The 20,911-nt window shown below is 42.5% G+C and overlaps 1 protein-coding gene across 1 annotated transcript; it reads left to right on the top strand.

The window, feature by feature from the left end:
- Positions 1-538: 538 nt before the first annotated feature.
- Positions 539-17,375, top strand: KCNJ2 (potassium inwardly rectifying channel subfamily J member 2). The gene is made up of 2 exons (XM_075580096.1): positions 539-719; positions 9,896-17,375. The coding sequence occupies exon 2, from the start codon at positions 10,112-10,114 to the stop codon at positions 11,387-11,389; it is 1,278 nt and encodes a 425-aa protein (XP_075436211.1). The 5' UTR covers positions 539-719; positions 9,896-10,111; the 3' UTR covers positions 11,390-17,375.
- Positions 17,376-20,911: the final 3,536 nt, after the last annotated feature.

The following is a 20,911-nucleotide window of genomic DNA, read 5'->3' as shown; positions in this document are numbered from 1 at the left end:
GGGGTGGGGTGTGGATTCTCATTAATTAATTATTTATAATCAAAATTAATAATCATTTATAATCAAAATTAAATGAATTCATTTCGGCCTCACTGGCACTGAGTTTGAAGCAGCGGAAACTGGTTCAATTCCTGGTGTCACGTCCTTGTTACCTTGGGCAAGTCACTTTATCTCCCTGTGCCTCAGGCACCAAAAAACATAGATTGTAAGCTCCATGGGGCAAGGACCTGTGCCTGCAAAATGTCTTTGTTACATAAAACTAGCAGTGCTATACAAGAACATGCTATTGTTATTAGATATATATATATATTTTAAATTGCATGGGATTTTTCCCCTTTCTGCATAATTGTTCCTAACAGAAGCTGTCCCTGTGCAGGGCCGGAGCTCAACTCTTCAAGGCTGCCTCCGGCAAACCAACTTGCTTGAAAGGCATCCTGACCCTCTGCTGTCAGTCAGGCCGCCCCCCTGCTTCCTGATTGGCCGGGAGACTCAGCGAGGGGCGTGTCCAGCCGGCTAGCTCTTTAAAACCACATGGTACTGGCATCAGCCAGGCAGAGGATCTGAATGAGAGATCCACTGATCAGCAGGGTGTTAGATACAAAGTGTCTGTCCATTGAAACATTTGGATTTGGGTTTCTCACTTTATCCACAAGCAATCAACACTGGATCTTATGTTTCCCCCTTTACTTCTGTGTTAATACATCATTTCCACATATCAGGTAAGTCCCCTATAGCTGTATATTTTACATTTATAATCTGGATTATTATTATTTTTATTTTTTATTATTGATCATCATCAGGAATACACCTTAATAAATGGAGATCTGATTTTAATTTTATTTTTTTGCTGCTGCAGATTGTTGCTGGGTTGGTTTCGGATCAGGAAGGGAGGAAGGGATCTTGGTTCTTTCCTTCTGATATCTGTATTATTCTGTGGCTAAAAATATATGATCATGCTTGGAACAGTTGGGCAGCAGGCAGAGGGATCTTATTCCAGCATCTGTTTGTGCTCATAACTTTTCCTTGCACCAGCTGTTAGATTCAAGATCTTGCATTTTCCAGAGGAAGGGAGGACATGAGTTGGAATTTCTTAAAAGAGAATGAATCTCAATCATTGCACATTATTTTACTGACATCTGTGCTTTTTTTTCTTTTTTCTTTTTCTTTCTGCAAATGCTTTTTCGATAGATCACTACTTTGACATTTCCCTCTATTTTCCAAAATAAGTGGGATTTGGACATGATTAAACCAAGGGACACTGTGGTTTAAAATGACTTTGTTCTTTTTGGGGGATGTTGCATCATTTTGAACTTGACTCATGACAGCTGAAATAATACATAGGAAATAGCAGCTTCCCTATGAAACCCTATAGCCCTCTGAGTATCACAGTACAAGGCAGAGTTCTGCATTGTGTTGTAGGTGTTGCAATGTCCAAGCTAGGTGGTGATTAGGAGATGCTTTTGCTAGACCTGGGCTGATGTAACTTGCACAGATAACTGTACAATTTCCACATTAGAACTTGGCCCCGGCTCTGCTGTCAGACACTGTACAAAACCTTAGCCTGGAAACCATGGGATAAAATGCAAGCTTTTGCCACCACAAAGATGGCACCCTTTATCATGCTTGGGGGACCACTTGTGGGTTTCACGCCATTGGCTTCATGCACAAGGTATTTTCTCTTTGTATCTAAGTAGCTTCTATTCCTGGGAGACTGGAACAGGTCTTGGGATATTGTTTGAAAATATCAGATAGCCAATAAATAAAACCACAAGTATTTTTGCTGGCTGGTGACTTGCAGTGGATACAGCATAATAACTTTAGTCTCCACGAAGGTTCTTGATGAAACAACAAAGTATTGTCTTTCTCTGTTTGCACATCTGGGTGGATGCGGATATAGGTTTTGTAAACCGTTGTATTACCTTGATGACTAGATTACAAGATCTGTGGCGCAGGGACTCCTATCTCGTAGTGTTACGTATTTTGTCTTGATACACTTATCCCATCTGTAGTATTATACTTATATGTGTGTATGTATATATTATATGTGGCACTCCACTGAAAACTGGAATATAGAAAAGATGGAAGCAGGCACTCTGGGACTTTAGAAAAAAATGTGTGTGTGTGTGTGTGTGTGTGTGTGTGTGTGTGTGTGTGTGTGTGTGTGTATATAGCAGAAAATAGCCGTGTTAGTCCAGTTGCTTGACCTGAAGAAGAGAGGAGAACTCTCGAAAGCTTGTCCTATGACAAATTGTTAGTCCAATAAAAAGGTATCACCTAATACTGAAGAAATCATTTATTCTGCGCTATATATGTGTGTGTATATATCTATATCTATATATTTATATATATATCTATAGATATAGATATATACACACACATATATAGCGCAGAATAAATGATTATATATATATATATATATTAATCATACACCACTCTTGTAGCACAGTAGGCTCCGTCGATCCACTGTTTCCTCCTGGTTTTGTAAAGCTGTTTGCTTTTCCAACCGCAGAGCCAAAACTTACAATGCACACCCTACTGATAGGACTTGTAACTTCTCGAAATTGTCATCACTTGAAAGCTGCTGCACATTAAGGTGAGAAAACAGTGGCAAGTTACTTATACAGAGAGGGGCAATACAGCACTAATAATTCTAAAGCGTAATATATATATTAAATAGCAGTGCCATACAGACACTTTTATATATAGGCTTTATTTGTCTATTAATGCTTTTGTGCAGGTGTTTATATTATTGAGAGAGCTGTCCGCACTGTACGTTTCTGCCTGGATTAAGTCAGAACAGTATTAAGCAGAGGTGTTACTGGTTAAACTGCACACACGTAACACCGTTTTGATGCCTGATTTATCAGGGTTAAGAAAGGAAATCGGGGACTATTAATATTCTTCGTTACACGAGGGGTACACATTTGAGAACAATGCACTTTGGAATATCGACCGGGACATAGATATGTATAGTAAACAGTCCCTGACCACAGGAGCTTGCACTCAAAGAATGTAGCTCTCGGCTTGTTATTATTTAGCTCCGGATTTTACACACTGGGCAAAAGCGATCTGTTCAAATTTGTATTTTATTTTTACCCTGAGCAGCATGAGCCAATAAAACAACATTAACTTAAGTATTGTTATCGTCTCACTGCAAACAAGCGTGCCTCTGTGTGCAGAAGGCAGGGGAGGCTGGCTTGCAGGTGCATTGTACAGTAGCAATGAAGCACTCGCATAGCAACATGTTAGCTTTGTGGTGTCGGCTGGGGAATAGTTGCTCGGAGCGACCATCAGCAAACTCCTTGTCCCAGGGCTCCCTGATCCCAACCGTGTAAAACCAGAAATAATCAGCCCTCTTCTTTGGTCAAACATTCAGATCTTAGCAGGCTTTTGCCAGCTGTGTTCGACAATGGTGTATGCATTGATGTATGTATGTATATATCATTTATTTATTTTTGCCTAGCGATGTATGAACATGCTGCACCGTATAACAGTAACGAGTATCCTATGCACGTCCAAAATCCTTTACACATGGCGGAGGAAAGGCAACTTAACCCTTTGGTTGCACGGAGGGGTCTGCAACGCATTCCAAAGCAATACCTTAAAGGAAATCCAATATTGATGGTCTAGGCAGTTGGAATTGTGTAGTAGTTCTACTCGGCACTCTTATATATTGCAGCCTGTTTTTTGTTGGTTTTTTTAAAAACGTGGAGAAGAGCGTCAAAAATAAGCAGACACCCCCTTCCCTTCTTTCAAGAATAAGTTTATTTTGATGTGCTATGGAGCGGGGCGGGGGGGGGGGGGGGTTCTTGCATGAAATGAAAAAATAGGTAAGTGTGATTGTCAAACTGCAAACCCCTATCCACAAGCAATTAGGGTTGGGTAACGCAGATAGCTTGAATAGCAGTCAAACAGGTCTGTATATACCTGCTGTTTTTCTAATCCCCTATACTAGAACTCTTCTGGCGCAGGTCTTACCAGCATGCAGTTGGCTTGCAACAAGTGTTGTGCACAACATATTGCTGAACTGTCATATTGCAATGCAAAGGGCGCACATTGTTGCTGCTCAGGAAAATTAACGGGTTGTGTTGTATTGGGACAGGGGCGCTGGACTCCAGTCCTCGAGACTAAACCAACTGGTCAGGTTTTCAGGATATCCCAGCTTCAGCACAGGTGACTCAATCAGTGGCTCGTGCTGAAGCTGGGATTTCATCAAACCCTGACCCGTTTTGGGGTGGCATCAAGGACTGCACTGGAGCGCTATTGCCCTAGAATATATATATATTATTATTATTATTCCAGCAACAATGACTGAATTGTAACCAGCCAATCCCCTGTGCTGAAGCAGGGATATCCTTAAAACCTGACCGGTGGGGGGAGGGGAGGTGTCTCGCGGACTGGCGTTGAGCCCCCTTGTATTAGAACATATCTTTAATACTTTGAGTCCTTTTCTCCGTAGGGCAACATTTGAAATATCCCAGCAGAGCCTTCCCCGGTCTGCTATGTTGATATATGTCATTGCAACCTGCTGACGTCTTGAGGTTTTAACTCTTAAGTTCCTGCTTAACGCCCGCATATCTAATGAAAATGTTAAGGAAAAATGCTAAGTATTTAAGCATTTCTAAACTCCCAAGCCGGTGTTCAGATGTCTTCCGTAGTTACAGCTGTTCAACAAATTCGCTGCCCAGACTTTCACGTACAGTATTGTAGACGTACAGCATTTTGCCGTGGATTTCTTGTATAACAGTCACATGTAGGAGTACAAGTCTTCTGTTGGATCAACTTAAAACCATTTCTAAACAACTGCACTGGGTGCCTTATAGCTAAACTGCAGTGGTTAACCAGTGAATTGCTCTTTGAACTTTAAAATGATGCAGCTTCCATTTTTTTTTATTGCTAACCAAACTCCTGCAGTGCCTTGTTACTACTGCATGTCATTAAAAAGGCCAACAACGTTTTGGTAGCTACCGAGTCCTACTATAATGTTGATCTGGATGTAATATCTGCACCGATGGGAAAACTTGACAAGGGTTACTTGATGATAATTCATTTATTTTCCAGTTGTATTATTTAAGTTTCAAGGCTTTTCCAAAGCTTTAAAAAAAAACTAAAAAAAAAAAAACGCAAAGTTTGTCTAGCTGCTAATTTGAATAGTAATGTATATCTGGGACTAATCAATTCTGCACCTATGGAAAGCATGACAGGCCTAGCCATGGCAGCAAGTTATTTTTAGAGCAGGAGGCGTTATTAATAGGAGGTTTAGCAAATTGTGGAATTCAAACACATGCATATTATTTTAGGAAGTTGGTGGTTTGAATCCTCCATACTAAAGTTTTCATTCATTCCAAAATCCAGCGTCCAACAATGCCCACAAGAGGAGGGGTGGAGGGGTCTGAAATCCAGCTTCTTTCCGACAGGCTGTACTGGTAACTGTTTAATGCTTCATATAGTGGAAGTCGTTTGACACCAAAAATGTGTGGTATGTGATTCAGAAGCAATTGGGGAATAAGCGCTGGGCTTCTTCTAACCGGCGCTATTACTTAAAAAAAATCAAGATTGCCTTATGTTTAACTCCTTTGCTGCCAAAAGGGCCAGTTACAGTCATCTGGATGTAGTACATTTGTAGGAACAGAGCTAATTTTTTAACATTTTTTAACCTCTGGTACTGAGGGGCGGTTATTCATTAAGATCCATAATGGGTTACCATACTTGAACGGCCGTTAACTCCCATTTTGGTGCCTTACCCGGTAGCTGACCTTAGTGAAGCTGTCCTTGAATATCGTTATACTCTTCCAGCCAAAAATACATCCCCTCTCCTTAAAGAAAACCAGCTTTTGTTAGACTTACGCCAACATCACCATAAACTTACTTGATTTGCTCACCTAGTCACCTCGGCTGCCTATCGTTTTAACCAACGGGGTATGTCCATCACAGTCACTTCTCTGTTGGTGCTTAGCAGGGGCTGGCTTTTGGGCCTGGTTGGAAGCCCATTGTCCACTCTCTGTGAGTGTACGTTATCTCCCGGGTCATCATAAGCTCCTCGGGGCAGGGACTGGAAAAATCCATGCACTTTGGAGCACAATATAAGAACATAGGGACGCATTGAATTCAGCAGGTGTAATTATTGGGATTTTCCAAAGAACGATGTGTCTCGTGTGGCACATATTCAATATGGGGCCATTAATGGAAGCTGCTGACAAGTTAACATTGTAGCAACGGCCATTCATAAGGGAGTGGCGACTACCTTGGGTGACAGCCTCAGGGTGGCTTTATAACGCAGCGTGTTGATTTAATTAGGAAGGTCCTGCGGGTTATAAGCTGATCTTGACGTGGGGTGGGGTTGTGGGCTTTCCTGGATTTAGTTATTTTTTGGGGGTGGGGAGGGGGGGGATGAGGCATGTTGGCAGGACAGCAAATTACTTTGTATTTCAAGAGGAGGCTACGTGAGCAGGTGTGAGTCTAGATACTAACTGAATGGCTTTTTTTTTAACACGGGTAATTAAAAGGTATCATTTTAATCCTAGTACTGTACAATTAAAGCTGCCAGGCCTGATGGAGATTAACCCTGTTTGCCGTACGAAGTGTCCGCGTTGTGTGGCTGGCGGGTTTTTCTGGCCGCGGCACGGCGGTTTTGAGAGATGACTGGTGTATTTAGGCGCGCGCTCTTGCGAAATAACAAAGGGAAGGAAAGAAAAGCTCGGGGTAGGAAGTGATGGCTTCTGTCTGGTGTGTGTATTTTAGGAATTTCAAACGTTGACCATGGTATATCTTTCCACTAATTGAGTGTAATGTATGTGTAATTGGATTTATATAGTGCCAACAGTGTACGCGGCGCGGTACAAAATGACAATATAAGGTAAATACATTACAACCAATGGGGATAAGATGCGACAGGTAAATGACAATATAAGGCAAAAGGAGACCCTGCCAGAAGAGCTTACAATCTAAGTGGTCTGTTGGGGGGCTTAGACCAGTGGCTTGTTAAACGCTGGGGCTTTTGGATTGTGTCTTAACAATAAGCAACATATATTTATATATGTAGGAGAGAGGCATTGTAAAAAATGTCCTGTCTTTTTAAAAAAGATAGCCGAATTTTATGTTTGTAAATACCCCAACAAGCAGTGATATTGTGGGGGAAAATAACGTGCCATTATTATTTAGTGCAAAAGTTCGTGCTGTGTCTGCCAATGAAGGATTTCTGGGCAGTGCCATTCTGGTTTTGGAAATACCTTGTTCAACTCGGACGTTAGAGAAGAGCAGACCTTTTATTACAGCTGAAAATCAAAGTATGCCATTTTATATACTTTAACCCACGGGGGCTCAACTCCAGTCCTCAAGCCCCCCCCCCCCCCCCCCCCCCCCCCCCACCCTGTCAGGTTTTCAGGATATCCCAGCTTCAGCACAGGTGGCTCAATCAGCCTCTGCTTTAGCACAGGAGGCTCAGTCGGCTGAGCCTCTGATTCAGTCACCTGTGCTGAAGCTGGGATATCCTGAAAACCTGACCTGTTGGGGGGGCTTGAGGACTGAAGTTGAGTTGAGCACCCCTGGTTTAACCCCTTCGCCTTTTTGGCTGTCACTGCTTCAGCACAGATGGCTTACTCAGTCTCAGCTTCAGCACAAGTGGCTCAATCAGTCCCTGTTTCAGCACAGGTGGCTCAATCAGATTATCTGTCTCCGCCTCAGCCTCTGTCTGAGCCACCTGTGCTAAAGCTGGGATATCCTGAAAACCTGACCTGTTTTGGGGGCTTGAGGACCAGAGTTGAGCACCCCTGGTTTAACCCCTTCGCTTCAAGAGTAAATGATTGCCTCTATCTCCCCGTGCCTTAGGCCGGGGGGGCTCAACTCCAGTCCTCCGCCCCCCTCCCCCCCCCCCAACAACAGGTCAGGCCTTCTGGATAACCTAGCTTTAGCACAGTAACAGAGATTGATTGCCTGATTGAGCCGTCTGTGCTGAAACTGGGACTGATTGAGCCTTGTGTGCTGAAGCAGTGATATCCTAAAAACCTGATCTGGTGGGGGCTTGAGGACTGGAGTTCAGCCCCCCTGGTTTAACCCCTTCGCTTCCAGAGTAATAAGATACTTGATTGCAACGGCGGAGAAAACAAAATAAAGCAAATGCGGTCTGTGTGTGCGTGAGAAGGCGTCGGATAATGAATAACATGCAGGAGACATGTCATGTCGGGGGCAGCAGCGAGGTCAGCCTGTGGGTAATGGTACTCGGGGGAGCAGAGCTGGTGAGGGGTCCGTGTAACGGAGGCAGGCAGCAACGAGTAAGGAAATAAATACTCCGCAATTATTGATTTTTGTTTTGGAAGATTATGTACAATGATTTCCCAGGGAAAGGGCATGGTCTATTCTTAGCCACGTGAAATATATGGTTTCTTTATCATATACTATTTATAAATATGCTTTGTGTGTGTTATATACCTGCGGGTGGGTGTAGGTGTCTGTGTGTGTATTATATACCTGCTGGTTGTGTGTGTGTGTCGGTGTGTGTGTGTTATTTACCTGCTGGTGGGTGTGTATGTGTGTCTGTGTTATATACCTGCTAGTAGGTGTGTGTCTGTGTGTGTATTATATACCTGCTCGTGGTGTGTGTATGTTTGTGTATTATATACCTGCTGGTGTGTGTGCATGTATACTGTATGTACTGTATGTGTGCACTGTAAACCAGCAAAATGTTTTAATGTACAATATAAATAAAGTTCATACAAACAGTCACACCACTCGTGAAGAATTGATTGTTGTAGGGTCAACGTTTTGGCCTCCAGTGAGGCTTATGTCAGACCACAACATTGATCTCTTGATATACCTCTCTCTCTCGAGCTCTCTCGAGCTCTCCCTATCTATCATGAGTTCTCTCTCTTGAATCTCTCCCTCTCTCGATATCTCTCTCTCTCTTGATACTCTCTCTCTCTATCTTTCTCTTTTGATATCTCTCTCTATCTCTCTCTGTGTCTCTATCTCTCTCTATCTCTCTCTGTGTCTCTATCTCTCTCTGTGTCTCTATCTCTCTCTATCTCTCTCTGTGTCTCTATCTCTCTCTGTGTCTCTATCTCTCTCTCTCGATCTCGATATCTCTCTCTGTCTCGATCTCGATATCTCTCTCTGTCTCGATCTCTGTCTCGATCTCTCTTTCGATATCTCTTTCAATACCTCTCTCAATATATATTTCTCTCGATATCTAGATATCTCGCTCTTGATATCGCTTTCTCTTGATATCTCTCTCACTCTCTCTCTCGATATCTCTCATTTATATATAGATACACTGATATGATACAAGTTTGCGCGCACACACACTGATATAATACAAGTTTGCGCAGACACACAGATGTGGCATTACAGTGACCATGGGTAATTACCACTTTTTGTTTTGCTATTTCATTCTTGCTAGCTATCGTTGAGTTTACTATGAATAGACTGGAGGGCAGCTGTCTTATTTCTCTATTTTATTTGGATTTAGTTCAGTTGTGTGGGCTGTGCACCTTATGTCTTATGAGTCTGCAAAGAGTGGCAAATAGCTTTGTGATGTATACAGAAAACATAGTGTGCATACAGCGTCTCTCCTAATACATTGCCCTCGTACCTATTTGTATACTTTTATTTAGTATTTTAATGCCCTAGCAATAGCTCAAACTGACCCCAATAATTCATGGTGTTGTGGTACCATTGAGTGCAATAAGGAACTCCAGACATTTGGTTATTATCAGAGATAGTCTCTATATTAGCGGCTTCAGATTAACCCCAGTCTCCCTGTACAAGTATCGGTGGATTTAGGAGGAGAAGGCGTTAAGGGATTGTTTCCAATTGATACAAAACAGGAAGGTGCATCCAGGATGGAGATTTACGTTTCTGCTTCCTCATGTTTTGACATAACGTCTCTGTTTTCTTGCAGGACATGATGTCTACATGACAATGAGAGTCTGCTAAGACAGCTGCAAATGCCAGAAGACCATCCTTGGTACCACTGAGGACGCCCGGAGACAGAAATCTCTCTATTTTTTCCCCTGTGTGTGTTCCCTGTGCGCTTTCAAAACTGTTTCTCCAAAGGGTTTTGCAGAAACTAAGACTGTTTTCAAAAGCAGAAGTACCGCCGTCCCCAACTGAAGTGATGGGCAGCGTGCGAACCAACCGCTATAGCGTTGTGTCTTCGGAAGAGGACGGGATGAAGCTGGCCGCCATGGCAGTTGCCAATGGGTATGGGAATGGCAAGAGCAAGATCCACACCCGGCAACAGTGCCGTAGCCGCTTTGTCAAAAAGGACGGGCACTGCAATGTCCACTTCATCAACGTGAGCGAGAAGGGACAGCGCTACCTGTCTGATATCTTCACTACGTGTGTGGACATTCGTTGGCGGTGGATGCTGGTCATCTTTTGCCTTGCATTCATCCTCTCTTGGCTCTTCTTTGGCTGTGTCTTCTGGTTGATTGCTCTTCTTCACGAGGATTTGGGGGCCCCAGAAAACCACAAACCGTGCGTTACCCAAGTCAGCAGCTTCACAGCGGCCTTCCTCTTCTCCATTGAGACGCAGACGACAATTGGCTATGGTTTCCGATGCGTCACGGATGAGTGCCCCATCGCGGTGTTCATGGTGGTTTTCCAATCTATAGTGGGCTGCATCATTGACGCCTTCATTATAGGTGCTGTCATGGCTAAGATGGCCAAGCCTAAAAAGAGAAACGAGACGCTTGTGTTCAGTGACAATGCTGTGATAGCCATGAGAGACGGGAAGCTGTGCTTAATGTGGCGCGTGGGAAATCTGCGGAAAAGCCACCTCGTGGAAGCCCACGTGCGAGCCCAGCTCCTCAAATCCCGCATCACGTCAGAAGGGGAGTACATCCCCTTGGATCAAATAGACATTAACGTCGGTTTTGACAGTGGGATAGACCGCATATTCCTAGTTTCCCCGATTACCATTGTCCATGAAATCGATGAAGAAAGCCCTTTGTACGACTTAAGTAAACAAGACTTGGACAATTCCGACTTTGAAATAGTTGTGATACTGGAAGGTATGGTGGAAGCTACCGCAATGACCACTCAGTGTCGTAGCTCCTACCTGGCTAATGAAATCCTCTGGGGTCACCGGTATGAGCCTGTACTCTTTGAAGAAAAGAATTATTATAAAGTGGACTATTCCCGGTTCCACAAAACATACGAAGTGCCCAACACGCCCCTTTGCAGTGCCAGGGACTTAGCACAGAAGAAGTACATTCTTTCGAATGCCAACACTTTTTGCTACGAGAATGAAGTATCGCTCACCAGCAAAGAGGAGGAAGGCAGTGACAATGGGGTACCAGAAAGCATGAGCACGGACATGCATCCCGATATGGACCATCACAACCAAGTTCCTCTCGAGCCACGACCTTTAAGGCGAGAATCCGAAATATGACTCATAAACTGCTACCTTCAACTCGTCAAGTTGGTCGGTCAGCGCCTAATGCTGAACATGGGCTCAATGCAGTTTTCAGATAATGGTACTGTTGGACAGAGGTATCAGAGGAAAGCAGCCCTGAGTAACCAAGGCTGGCATATGTACGCAGGAAAGCAACTGCAGGTCTAAAAAGGTGTGGGTTGGGGGAATTTATAGAACATATAGATGGTGTCCCATGCCACGGGACCGGCTCCCGCAATGTGTTGTGATATGTGGCGAATTGTTGTACAAGGATGCTATGGAAAATGTCACGATTGATCGCAATATATTGTAGTACCCCCTTGGTTCACACATGATAATGGGAGATACTTCCCCCTACACCTGTTGCTACTATGGATATATATGCAGCTCGTTTAAAAAGGACAGACAGCTGGAAATGAAGACGAAGCACTAAAGATGTCTAAACGTAACTAGAAGGCACATAATATGTTGTAACATAAATTATGTATATTGTTATTTTTTGACAAAACTTGAACTTGCAGGCAAGCTTGGTTGAGTTTTCAACTTCTCCATAATATTGCTTTATATTGGGAACAAGTCCGTTTTTTAATGGCATAACAATAGGCAAATATCTGCCTTAAATTGTAAACTGCTGCTAACTACATGTACCCACACTTTGTTCTGCTGGGGGATGTCGTTTTTCTATTGTATCAGTGTTTCAACCATGTTGGAAACAAATTGCCATCACAGTGGTGGGCTGTTGGCCATGAATTGCCAGGCTATGGGGTATGTATGGTAGAATCCATATCGCTTTAGTCACATGAATGAGGATGGGTAACCAGTGGCCGCTTAAATCTGGTTATTTGTAATAACCATGCTATATTTGTTATTATTTCCAAACAGCTTAGGTAATTACCAAAGACCAGGCAAATTAGTGCATAGTGGAGCTAATGAAATATCACGCTGCTGAGACACAAAATAGCTGCATTTTGCAGTAGGTTCTCCAGAAGGACGAGAGTAGCCCTCACAAAACCCTACAGCTACCTAATTGCCCTGCTGGCCTTGTATGAGGTTTTAAATGAAGACTTATCTTTGTGGGCGGAAGTGAGAAAATGATATCCCCCTCCCCCCCTCTCCCGGCCCTTCCCCCCCCTCCCCCCCTGGAGAAAGCCAACCAAAACACAAACCTCACACATCTGTCCTTTCCTGTTAAGCAAATAAAATCTACAAGGTCAAGTGTGTACAACACATTCCAAATTTGTGTCCATAATGCATGAAAGTTTAACGAGCATTTTTTTTAAACGGAGTCTGCATACAGTTAACTGGTTATCATCAAATACCAAAAAAAAGAAATGTAGAAATTATTTGAATTTTTTTAATTTTTTTTTGCAAGTTCAAAATCTATCCTTAGGATACCCCGTGGGATATCTGAGGTCCGCTACTGTCTTAGAGAGTGTTGGGAAGAGGTACAGCAGCTATGTACTGTAGCATGTGGATATTTGTGAAATGCAGGGAATTTCTTTTCAGAGAGGAGAGGCGGAGGCTGGATTGATCTTGTATCAAGAAATACAACAATTTGGGGAAAGAACAAAAAAAAAAAAAAAAAACCCCATCATTTGGAACTGATGGAAAACATTGGGAAGAAATGATTATTTGGAGCAGATGATACTGTAAAAGAGTTTCTAATAACTGTAAACATGGAAAAGTGAGAACTTTGATTCAATCCTTTGGTTTGGCTCTGAATTCGTTTGGTATGAAACGCCATATGCAAGCCACATTGACATTTTTCTCCGTGTCGGCGGAGGGGGCAGCTCTTAATCTCAGATATAACCACTTCTTGTTCGCTTGCTGCAAAACTCAGAACCTCTGATGTGAGGGGAACACCACAGGCATCGCATGAGATCGAGGTTGAACAACAGACATCCATCCATCGACTTCAACCTATGCTAAATTTAGACAACAGATACTTTATCCTATGTTAGTATTTACAATATTTTGATCCAGAGGAAGGCAAACAAAAAACCCCAGTGACACATCACCCAATGATGTCTCATAACTGGAAAAATTAATTCCTTCCTGACTCCAAATATTGGCAATCAGATTACTCCCTGGATCAACATCCTTCCCATGTTTACTTATTTGGTATATCCCTGTATACCTTTCCTTTCTAAAAAGTTGGCCAGCCTTTTTTGTTGTTGAAGATATCTATTGTATCTGGCGTGAGTTTATGCTACAAGTTTGACACCATACGTTGATAGTAACCTTGCATATGGCATTCAGCAAACAAATTCATTGGAAGAGAAGGGTTTTCAGAAGTTTTGTATAATGCATAAGTAGCGATCAATGTCATTTGGCAAATTATTGTTTTTTCCGACCATGCAGTAAACCATGAAGCCTACGTCCCTTTTCTTAGAAAGATGTCCATTGTGTTGGGCCTTCCCATGGAAGGGGATGATGGCTTGGCAAGTACAGTAAACATGGACTATAGACTCTGGGCTCTTTTCAATAACTATATGCCATTAAAAATCATCTTGTTCAAATCAATGATCTTTTTCTAATGGAAAACTTGTGAAGGCCTTTGGCCCTTAAAAAAAGTCCTGCAATGTAAGGGTGTTTTCTAGCATTGACACTAGATTAACTGATATTTGGAGAGTTGTGTTGTTTATTTTTCAAAATCAGAGCCATGTTGTGTTATTGGGATTTGTTGATGTTTATGGAGATCAAACCTTTTTAGAGTAAGGAGAAACAGAACGTCCAATGGAAACTGAACCCAACCGCTCGCACTCGGGGTGAAGGTTTGCTGAAAGGTTACATTTTACCCGCTGCTAAGTCTCATATCGTTGACGGCAACAACGACCACAAAACCAAAGAGTATTCCGTGATATGGAGCCCGACTGTAGATAAAGTGGGTGTGAAAGTGGAGTGAACCGTTATACAGGACGCCATGCTGACAAGGTGCACTGCTTGTCTGGGGTGGGGGTTTGTCTAAATATTACCTCATACTATTAAAAATTAACATTAACTTCCAAAGCTCCTTCTTCTTAAAGGATATAGGACCTAAGGTGTAGTTCCCGCTACTTGTTCCGTTTTTATTTGTTAAAAGATTTCTTCATCATACTATACCCAAAGGGGGGTGTGTTTTACCTATAAAAATAAAAAATAAATACAACGGAACCTGGAAATAAAACATTGCTGCTCCTTTTGAAGAGAGCTAGTGAGAGTAAGTAGCCAACATTTCCATGTGAACACTCTACTGCAGGCTTTGGGCCTGTTGGGGTGGGGGAGGGGAAAGAAACAAGGGTGGTAACCTGGTTTGTAGGTCATGACACTGAGCTCCATTTCTTTTTTGGTGGGAACTGCACCTTTTGCTCCAAACTTATATATTTTTTTTAGCTTTGTTCACGAGGTAAAGGAAGCTGCGAGTGTGTAGTCCTACTCGGCGTAGCTGTATATTGCAGCATGTTCACTTACAAAAGGGCTCAGGTCCTGTGAGCACTAATTAAATAAAAAAGAGTGCAAAACATATCACAGTGGAAGGGAGTATTTCGGATATATATATATATATATATATATATGTGTATATATATATATATATATATATATATATATATATATATAAACCATAATACTGAGTTAAGTTATGGTGAGTAAAAAAAGTGACAAAAACCCTCCACAGGAAAGCAAATATGCAAATATAGCTGTATGCTCATCTGCATGTCTTAGGCAGGTCTGCAACCCCACCTTTCCCCATTATCACCCAGCATACAGCACTTTCACTGCAGCAAGGGATTCTGGGAAATGACATGCAAATGAGCACACAGTGTCACTATATATATATATATATATATATATATATATATATATATATATATATATATATAGTTAAAGAAATTCTGGCACATAAGGAAGGGATACATTTTCTTTGTCTAGGGCAAATTTGCAATTACACAAAGGGTCTTATTCATAAAAATGACAGTCGCCAAGCAGTTCTAAACTTGAAAGCGACCGCTATGCACTTTCACCCCCTTCTTCTTTCTAACGCTCGACAGAGCAACCAATTAACTCTCCCCCCCCCCAACCCCCCAGGGGTTTAGTTAAACCCAGGACATCGTACATTTTATTTTTGAAAGTGTACATTTTGATAAAGTTTATCAACTATCTCTGTATTTAAAGCCAAATGTAAATAGACAAATAATAAATATATATATATATATATATATATATATATATATATATATATATATATATATATACCTAAAGACAAGAAATGCCATGGAGGTAAAGCACCAGCTTAATAAGCATCTGCAAACCTCATCAAGTTCCCAATGCTTATGGACATATGTTATTTATTTAAGCATGGTCTTTTCAGTTGAAAGTGTTTTTTTTTTTTTTTTAAGTTACTACCATTTGAAACGGTTACTCGCTTTCAGATTCTTAATATTTGTTGTTGTTTTTATTTTATTTAAAAAAAAAAAATATTTTCGTGCGAGAACCCTTTGTCTCCACCAGGCAAATTTGCACTTGTTCGAGCGAGGAAGTCGAACACCCCCTTCCCTTCCCCTGCCGATTTCAACGCTCTTGTCCCGACGCGGTTTGCGGTGTAGAAATATAATGCTTGTCTCCCTGGGGGGAGGGGGTTAAATCTAAAGTTTTTTAGTCATGGAACCAATTATTGGCATTGGAGGGGTTAATTTTTTTTGGTAAAGAGGCTGCCTCTGGCTACTACACTTAGCAGACCTCCTTTAGGCTTTTAGGTTTGCAATTGAGACGAAGACCCCCAGTGGGACCGTTTCTCTCTTAACAAAGGAAGCGTCTGCCAGTGTAAGAATTGTATCCCTGACCAACCTGGGATTTTCGGTTACAAGGTATCTATCCTTCCTGAAATACTTGAAATGGGACATTTTAAAAAAATTTTTTTAACAATGTCTTAACCAGAACACTGCATGTGAAGACACAATGTGAGTTTGTGTTTCCTTTTTCTTATCTTGTTTTTGTTGGGTCCTCTAAGTCTCTGTCGGTTAGCAAACGTGTTACTGAGAGAGGCCATTGGGAGATGTCCTAAAGCATTGTAGTTCTACCACACCAAGCCACGGCACCCCCTGCCGCCTTTTCTATTGCAATGCCACCTTGATACTGTCCTATTTACCCTTTCCCGCCCAGACAACCGACTACCACTGGCAGTCAAAGGTCTACAATTCATCGACTAGGGCTGGGGCGGTCCACGACAAGGACCGCCAGTAGAGCAGGTTAAGGATATCCCTGCTTCGGCCCAGGTTGCTCCGTCAACGACAGAGCCACCTGTGCTGAGCTGGGATATCCTTAACCCGACCTGTTGGTGGCTCTTGACTGGAGTGGGCCCAGCCCTGGACTACGATCCTTTGGCTTTGTCCCATGACAACCTTCAAGCAGACAAGGGGTTGTCCAGCTCGTCAAATTGGAGAAAGTCTCTCTCACACACACACACACACACACACCTGTTCTTAAAGACTACACCGTGGGTAAATTATTATTATTATATTTATTAAACATGATCTAAATGGTGGCGGGATTTCCAGTAACAAAAAAGCAAGGAAGGCTCTCGGAAGGTTTGACATATTTAATGTAGATTTTATTCTGCAGGGTGAAGACAAGGGGGTTTGAACATGCATTTCTATTTTTCTCTTTTATTTCCTGTTAGGTCCGGTTTAATATTGGGGTAATAAAGTTATAAGATGTACTGTAATGTCTTTAAACTCTGGCTGCTCCTGACTTCAAGGTCAAAGGGTACAGCCTGGTCAACCAGCGCTAGCCAATCTTCGCTACGACGCTGGCGTGCTGTTCCTGCATTGTGAACAACGAAGGCATTTGACAATCATTGTAAATAACTATTTTATTTTCTGGTTGCAGCCTTTTTTATTGTATCAAAGTCTTCCTAAAATGTACTGCACAGATCATGGATTGTACAGAATTTTTTTTTTAAATTAATATTACGGTCTTATTTTATTATTTCTAAAATAAAATGATGAAAAAATTCCAAGAAGTCGGCTTCTTTAATAAAAAAAAAAAAGAAAAAAAATGTATTTGAACTTGTAGTTTAAGGTTTGGGAACGGTTTATAAAGTATATGGAAACTTGAGAGATTGGAGGGGGGGCTGGGGAGAATAATAATGTCATCCAAAGTAAACAAGTATGTAGAGTTTTTCAAGAGAGGTTTTATTATTACGTACATGAGCGCTCTGTGAAAATGTACTTTGTCAAACGTAGAAGTAGCCTCAATAGCCTGCTCAGAGTAGGTTATTTTGTGTAAAAATATTAAACTAAGACAATCTTTCCAAAATGCTAAAGGTCTCCAGCACAGATGTGACCTTTTTATCAGACCAATGCAGCTTCTCGGCTTTCACAGCTCCGTTCAATGACTGTGTAATTGTGACGATAATGCCAGCCAGCAATTTCTCCTGTGTCCCTTCTTCTTTAATGCGCTTACCACTGGAACAGCACTTAATAAGTTGGTGGAGCCGACTTTTAAAGTCCCCGTGATTAATTGAATGAATTCCACGGAGAGCTTTGGCATCTTCATTAAAGAAGCAGCCTGTCATATTTTCATTAATTAAAGCATGAGAATAAATACATTGACCCCATTTCCCAACCCCCCCTCTGTGTTAGAACGGTTGCGTTTCCAGGGTTATTTGATATTGGAAACTTGGGGGTCACAATTGAATGATCATATAAAAAGGTTGTTAGGGGGGATAAAATCAAAGACTGGCAGAACATGAATACATTAAAGGGATTAATTGTGTCTGTGTTTCAATTAGGCAGAGTCCATAGAAGCACCGACAGCGCTGAGCAGTGCGGACGCTCCGCGATGAGCCCCGTCATCCTCAATGAGGATGTCTTCAGAAGGGGCTTCCGCGAGCGTCCGCATGCGCGCTGAAGCGCTGGGATTTTCAGCCGACAGCTGAAATTGTTCCCGAGCGCGCTGTCGGCTGAAACACCCAATCGGAGCGAAGCAGCGTGACGACGTCGGCGCCGTGACATTGGCGCCGTGACGTTGACATCGGCGCTTCGGGGGCTATTGGCCCAGTGACGTCAGTGCCCCGCCTCCGATCGCGCACGCTGGCTCGCCTGCTAGTCCGTGTAATCGCTCCTGATTGAGCAGGCGAGCGTCAGCGCGGAGGAGCGCTGGCGGTGCTTCTATGGACGCAGCCTTAGTGGTTAGCGAATACGTTAATTCCTAGTCCATTCTACAAGTGTCACCTTGGGCAGCGGCCGTTCCTTCCAAGCAGCCTTGGTCCCCTCTTAAAGTATCTTAAATTAGTCATATTGTGACAGATATAAAATAAAAATCTACATTATTATTATTTACATTCACCTTTATATCAAATGAAAAAAAACCACTGCAGGTGTGAAATTATAAAGCGGTACTTTGTGACACTAAATTGGAATTACGCGTTTAATTTGAATGTAAACGTTTAATTGGAACAAGCTTGGTTCGGTCCTTAACCCCGTTGCTGCCTAAATCCCAAATTGTTTTGTGTGTGTCTTAAAACATCGCCATTGAAAACCTCCTACATCCTGAAATCTCCGCAGCCAGCACCCCAATACTCCTAATTCATTGCTTGAACATTGTGCTGGTGTCGAGTCCCCCAAAAGAAAGTCATCAACGCTTTCAAAGACGAGTCCGGCAGCTTTTAACTGCGCAGTACCAGACGTATCGCTTGTCTAATAAAGACGGAAGAACGCTTCATCTCCCCCGCCCCCCCCCCCCCCCCCGTGTCCTGTTCCCTCTCAACCCACAGGGTGACAAGTGTTTGCGTTTCCAAGTGACACCCCATAAATTCCCCCCCACCTCTATTTCATTTTCACTCCCGGAGCGAACGTACCCGGATTATCACGCGGCACAAATGGTGCGAGTCGTGTGATGTCTGCGTCACTTGTACAAAGTGACATTGTTTCCCCCGGTTGCGAACACATATATGAAAATAGTCCGTGTGTAGTGAAGAAGTCCCAGCGTAGCCATGAATACCAGAGTTTTCTATTCAAAGGCGACGTCCAATGGTTTCAAGGATTCGCTGGGAATACAGAATGTACCGGAGTACAAAACCTTGACACTGCTACATCTATATCTAAAGACTCTGTTTGTTTGTTTTCTGCCGAAGATAGGCGAGGAGATTTTATAGAATACAAGACCTAATTATCCGTGTCCTGCATTATCTTGATTCTGTGCGTAGTCAAAAATACAAGTTGTTTGATTTATTTTCAAAAGAAGCTCATTTAGATCTTGCAAATTAGGATATATACATTTGCCCCTTGGGGACGCCCCTTACCAGAGCACCCTCGTGCTGTCTCTATTCTCCCTACTTACCACTTTGATTGTAAGCTCTTCGGGGCAGGGGCGGGCTTTCCTATTGCTGCTTTCATGCCTGAAGCCCTTATTCCCGTTATGTGATATTATTATCTCATGTGTATTACAGCGAAGGAGCTGTGTACCTGGATGACACCATAGAAAGATATACATACGGTACACACATATAGAAGTATAAGTGGGTGCCACTATCCCTGGTAATCGTCAGATAGATGCGGGAAATATCTATGGGCACCCCGAAATATCAAACTTTCTGCATCAATCAGAATATCACACAAAATATACAATACTGCAGATGTTTCGGGGTAAAAAGCACGTTTATCAAGGATTTGATTTGCGTTTGATATTTTGGTGTAACTGAAGCATTTTTTCTATGTTTACCTTGAAGCAGCAAAACATGTAAACCTTATCCTTTTTGCTTTAATAAATCAGTTCTGTAGTATTAGATACTTACACTAATTTGTATTATTATTATTTAACTCTTAATGACATTTTTTAATGAGTTTTAAAGCATCCTGTGATTTCTATAGCAGGCATTGGCCACCTCCCCAGCAGTGCAAGATCTTTGCAAGACTCTCCTGTTTGTGATCATTTGTTGCCAATGTTCCCAGCAGTTTGAGCTCCAAACTGACAGTGTACGCGGCGCTGTACAGAGAATATTTGCAGGCACAGGTCCCTGCCCCGTGGAGCTTACAATCTATGTTTTTGGTGCCTGAGGCACAGGGAGATAAAGTGACTTGCCCAAGGTCACAAGGAGCCGACACCGGGAACTGAACACAAATCTGCTTCCCACTCTGTATCACTGTTATCAGTCTGTATCAGTTATCAGTCTGTGTCTTTTACTCACTGAGCCTCTCCACAGATTGTCTTACAATAAGAAACAGAATCCTCCCCAGCACTGAAAGAGTTAATCCCAGTTTGCGTTGCTGGCCTACCTGGCAGTGCTGGGGTTAATGCCATATCCCCCCGTAAGTGGGCAGCTCTGTGAGCAGTCTCCCAGCAGAGTTACACAAGCTCTAAACGACGAAATGATCTACTATTAGCGCCAATTGTGGCGGCGAGCTGAAAAACGTTGGCTTGCAGACGGACGCCTCAGTGAGGCGCAGTCTCGGTGAGGCTTGTACGTTTGGCGAGTAAAAGAACGGTCTTTCTCTGAGATGTTTGATGTGTGTTCACGTCTCGCTGCACTGACATGAAACA

The sequence above is a fragment of the Ascaphus truei genome, chromosome 22 (genome assembly GCF_040206685.1).
Source record: "Ascaphus truei isolate aAscTru1 chromosome 22, aAscTru1.hap1, whole genome shotgun sequence".
NCBI classification, from domain to species: Eukaryota; Metazoa; Chordata; class Amphibia; order Anura; family Ascaphidae; genus Ascaphus; species Ascaphus truei.
The sequence above is the reverse complement of the archived record's forward strand: the minus strand, read 5'-3'. Positions and strand labels throughout refer to the sequence as shown.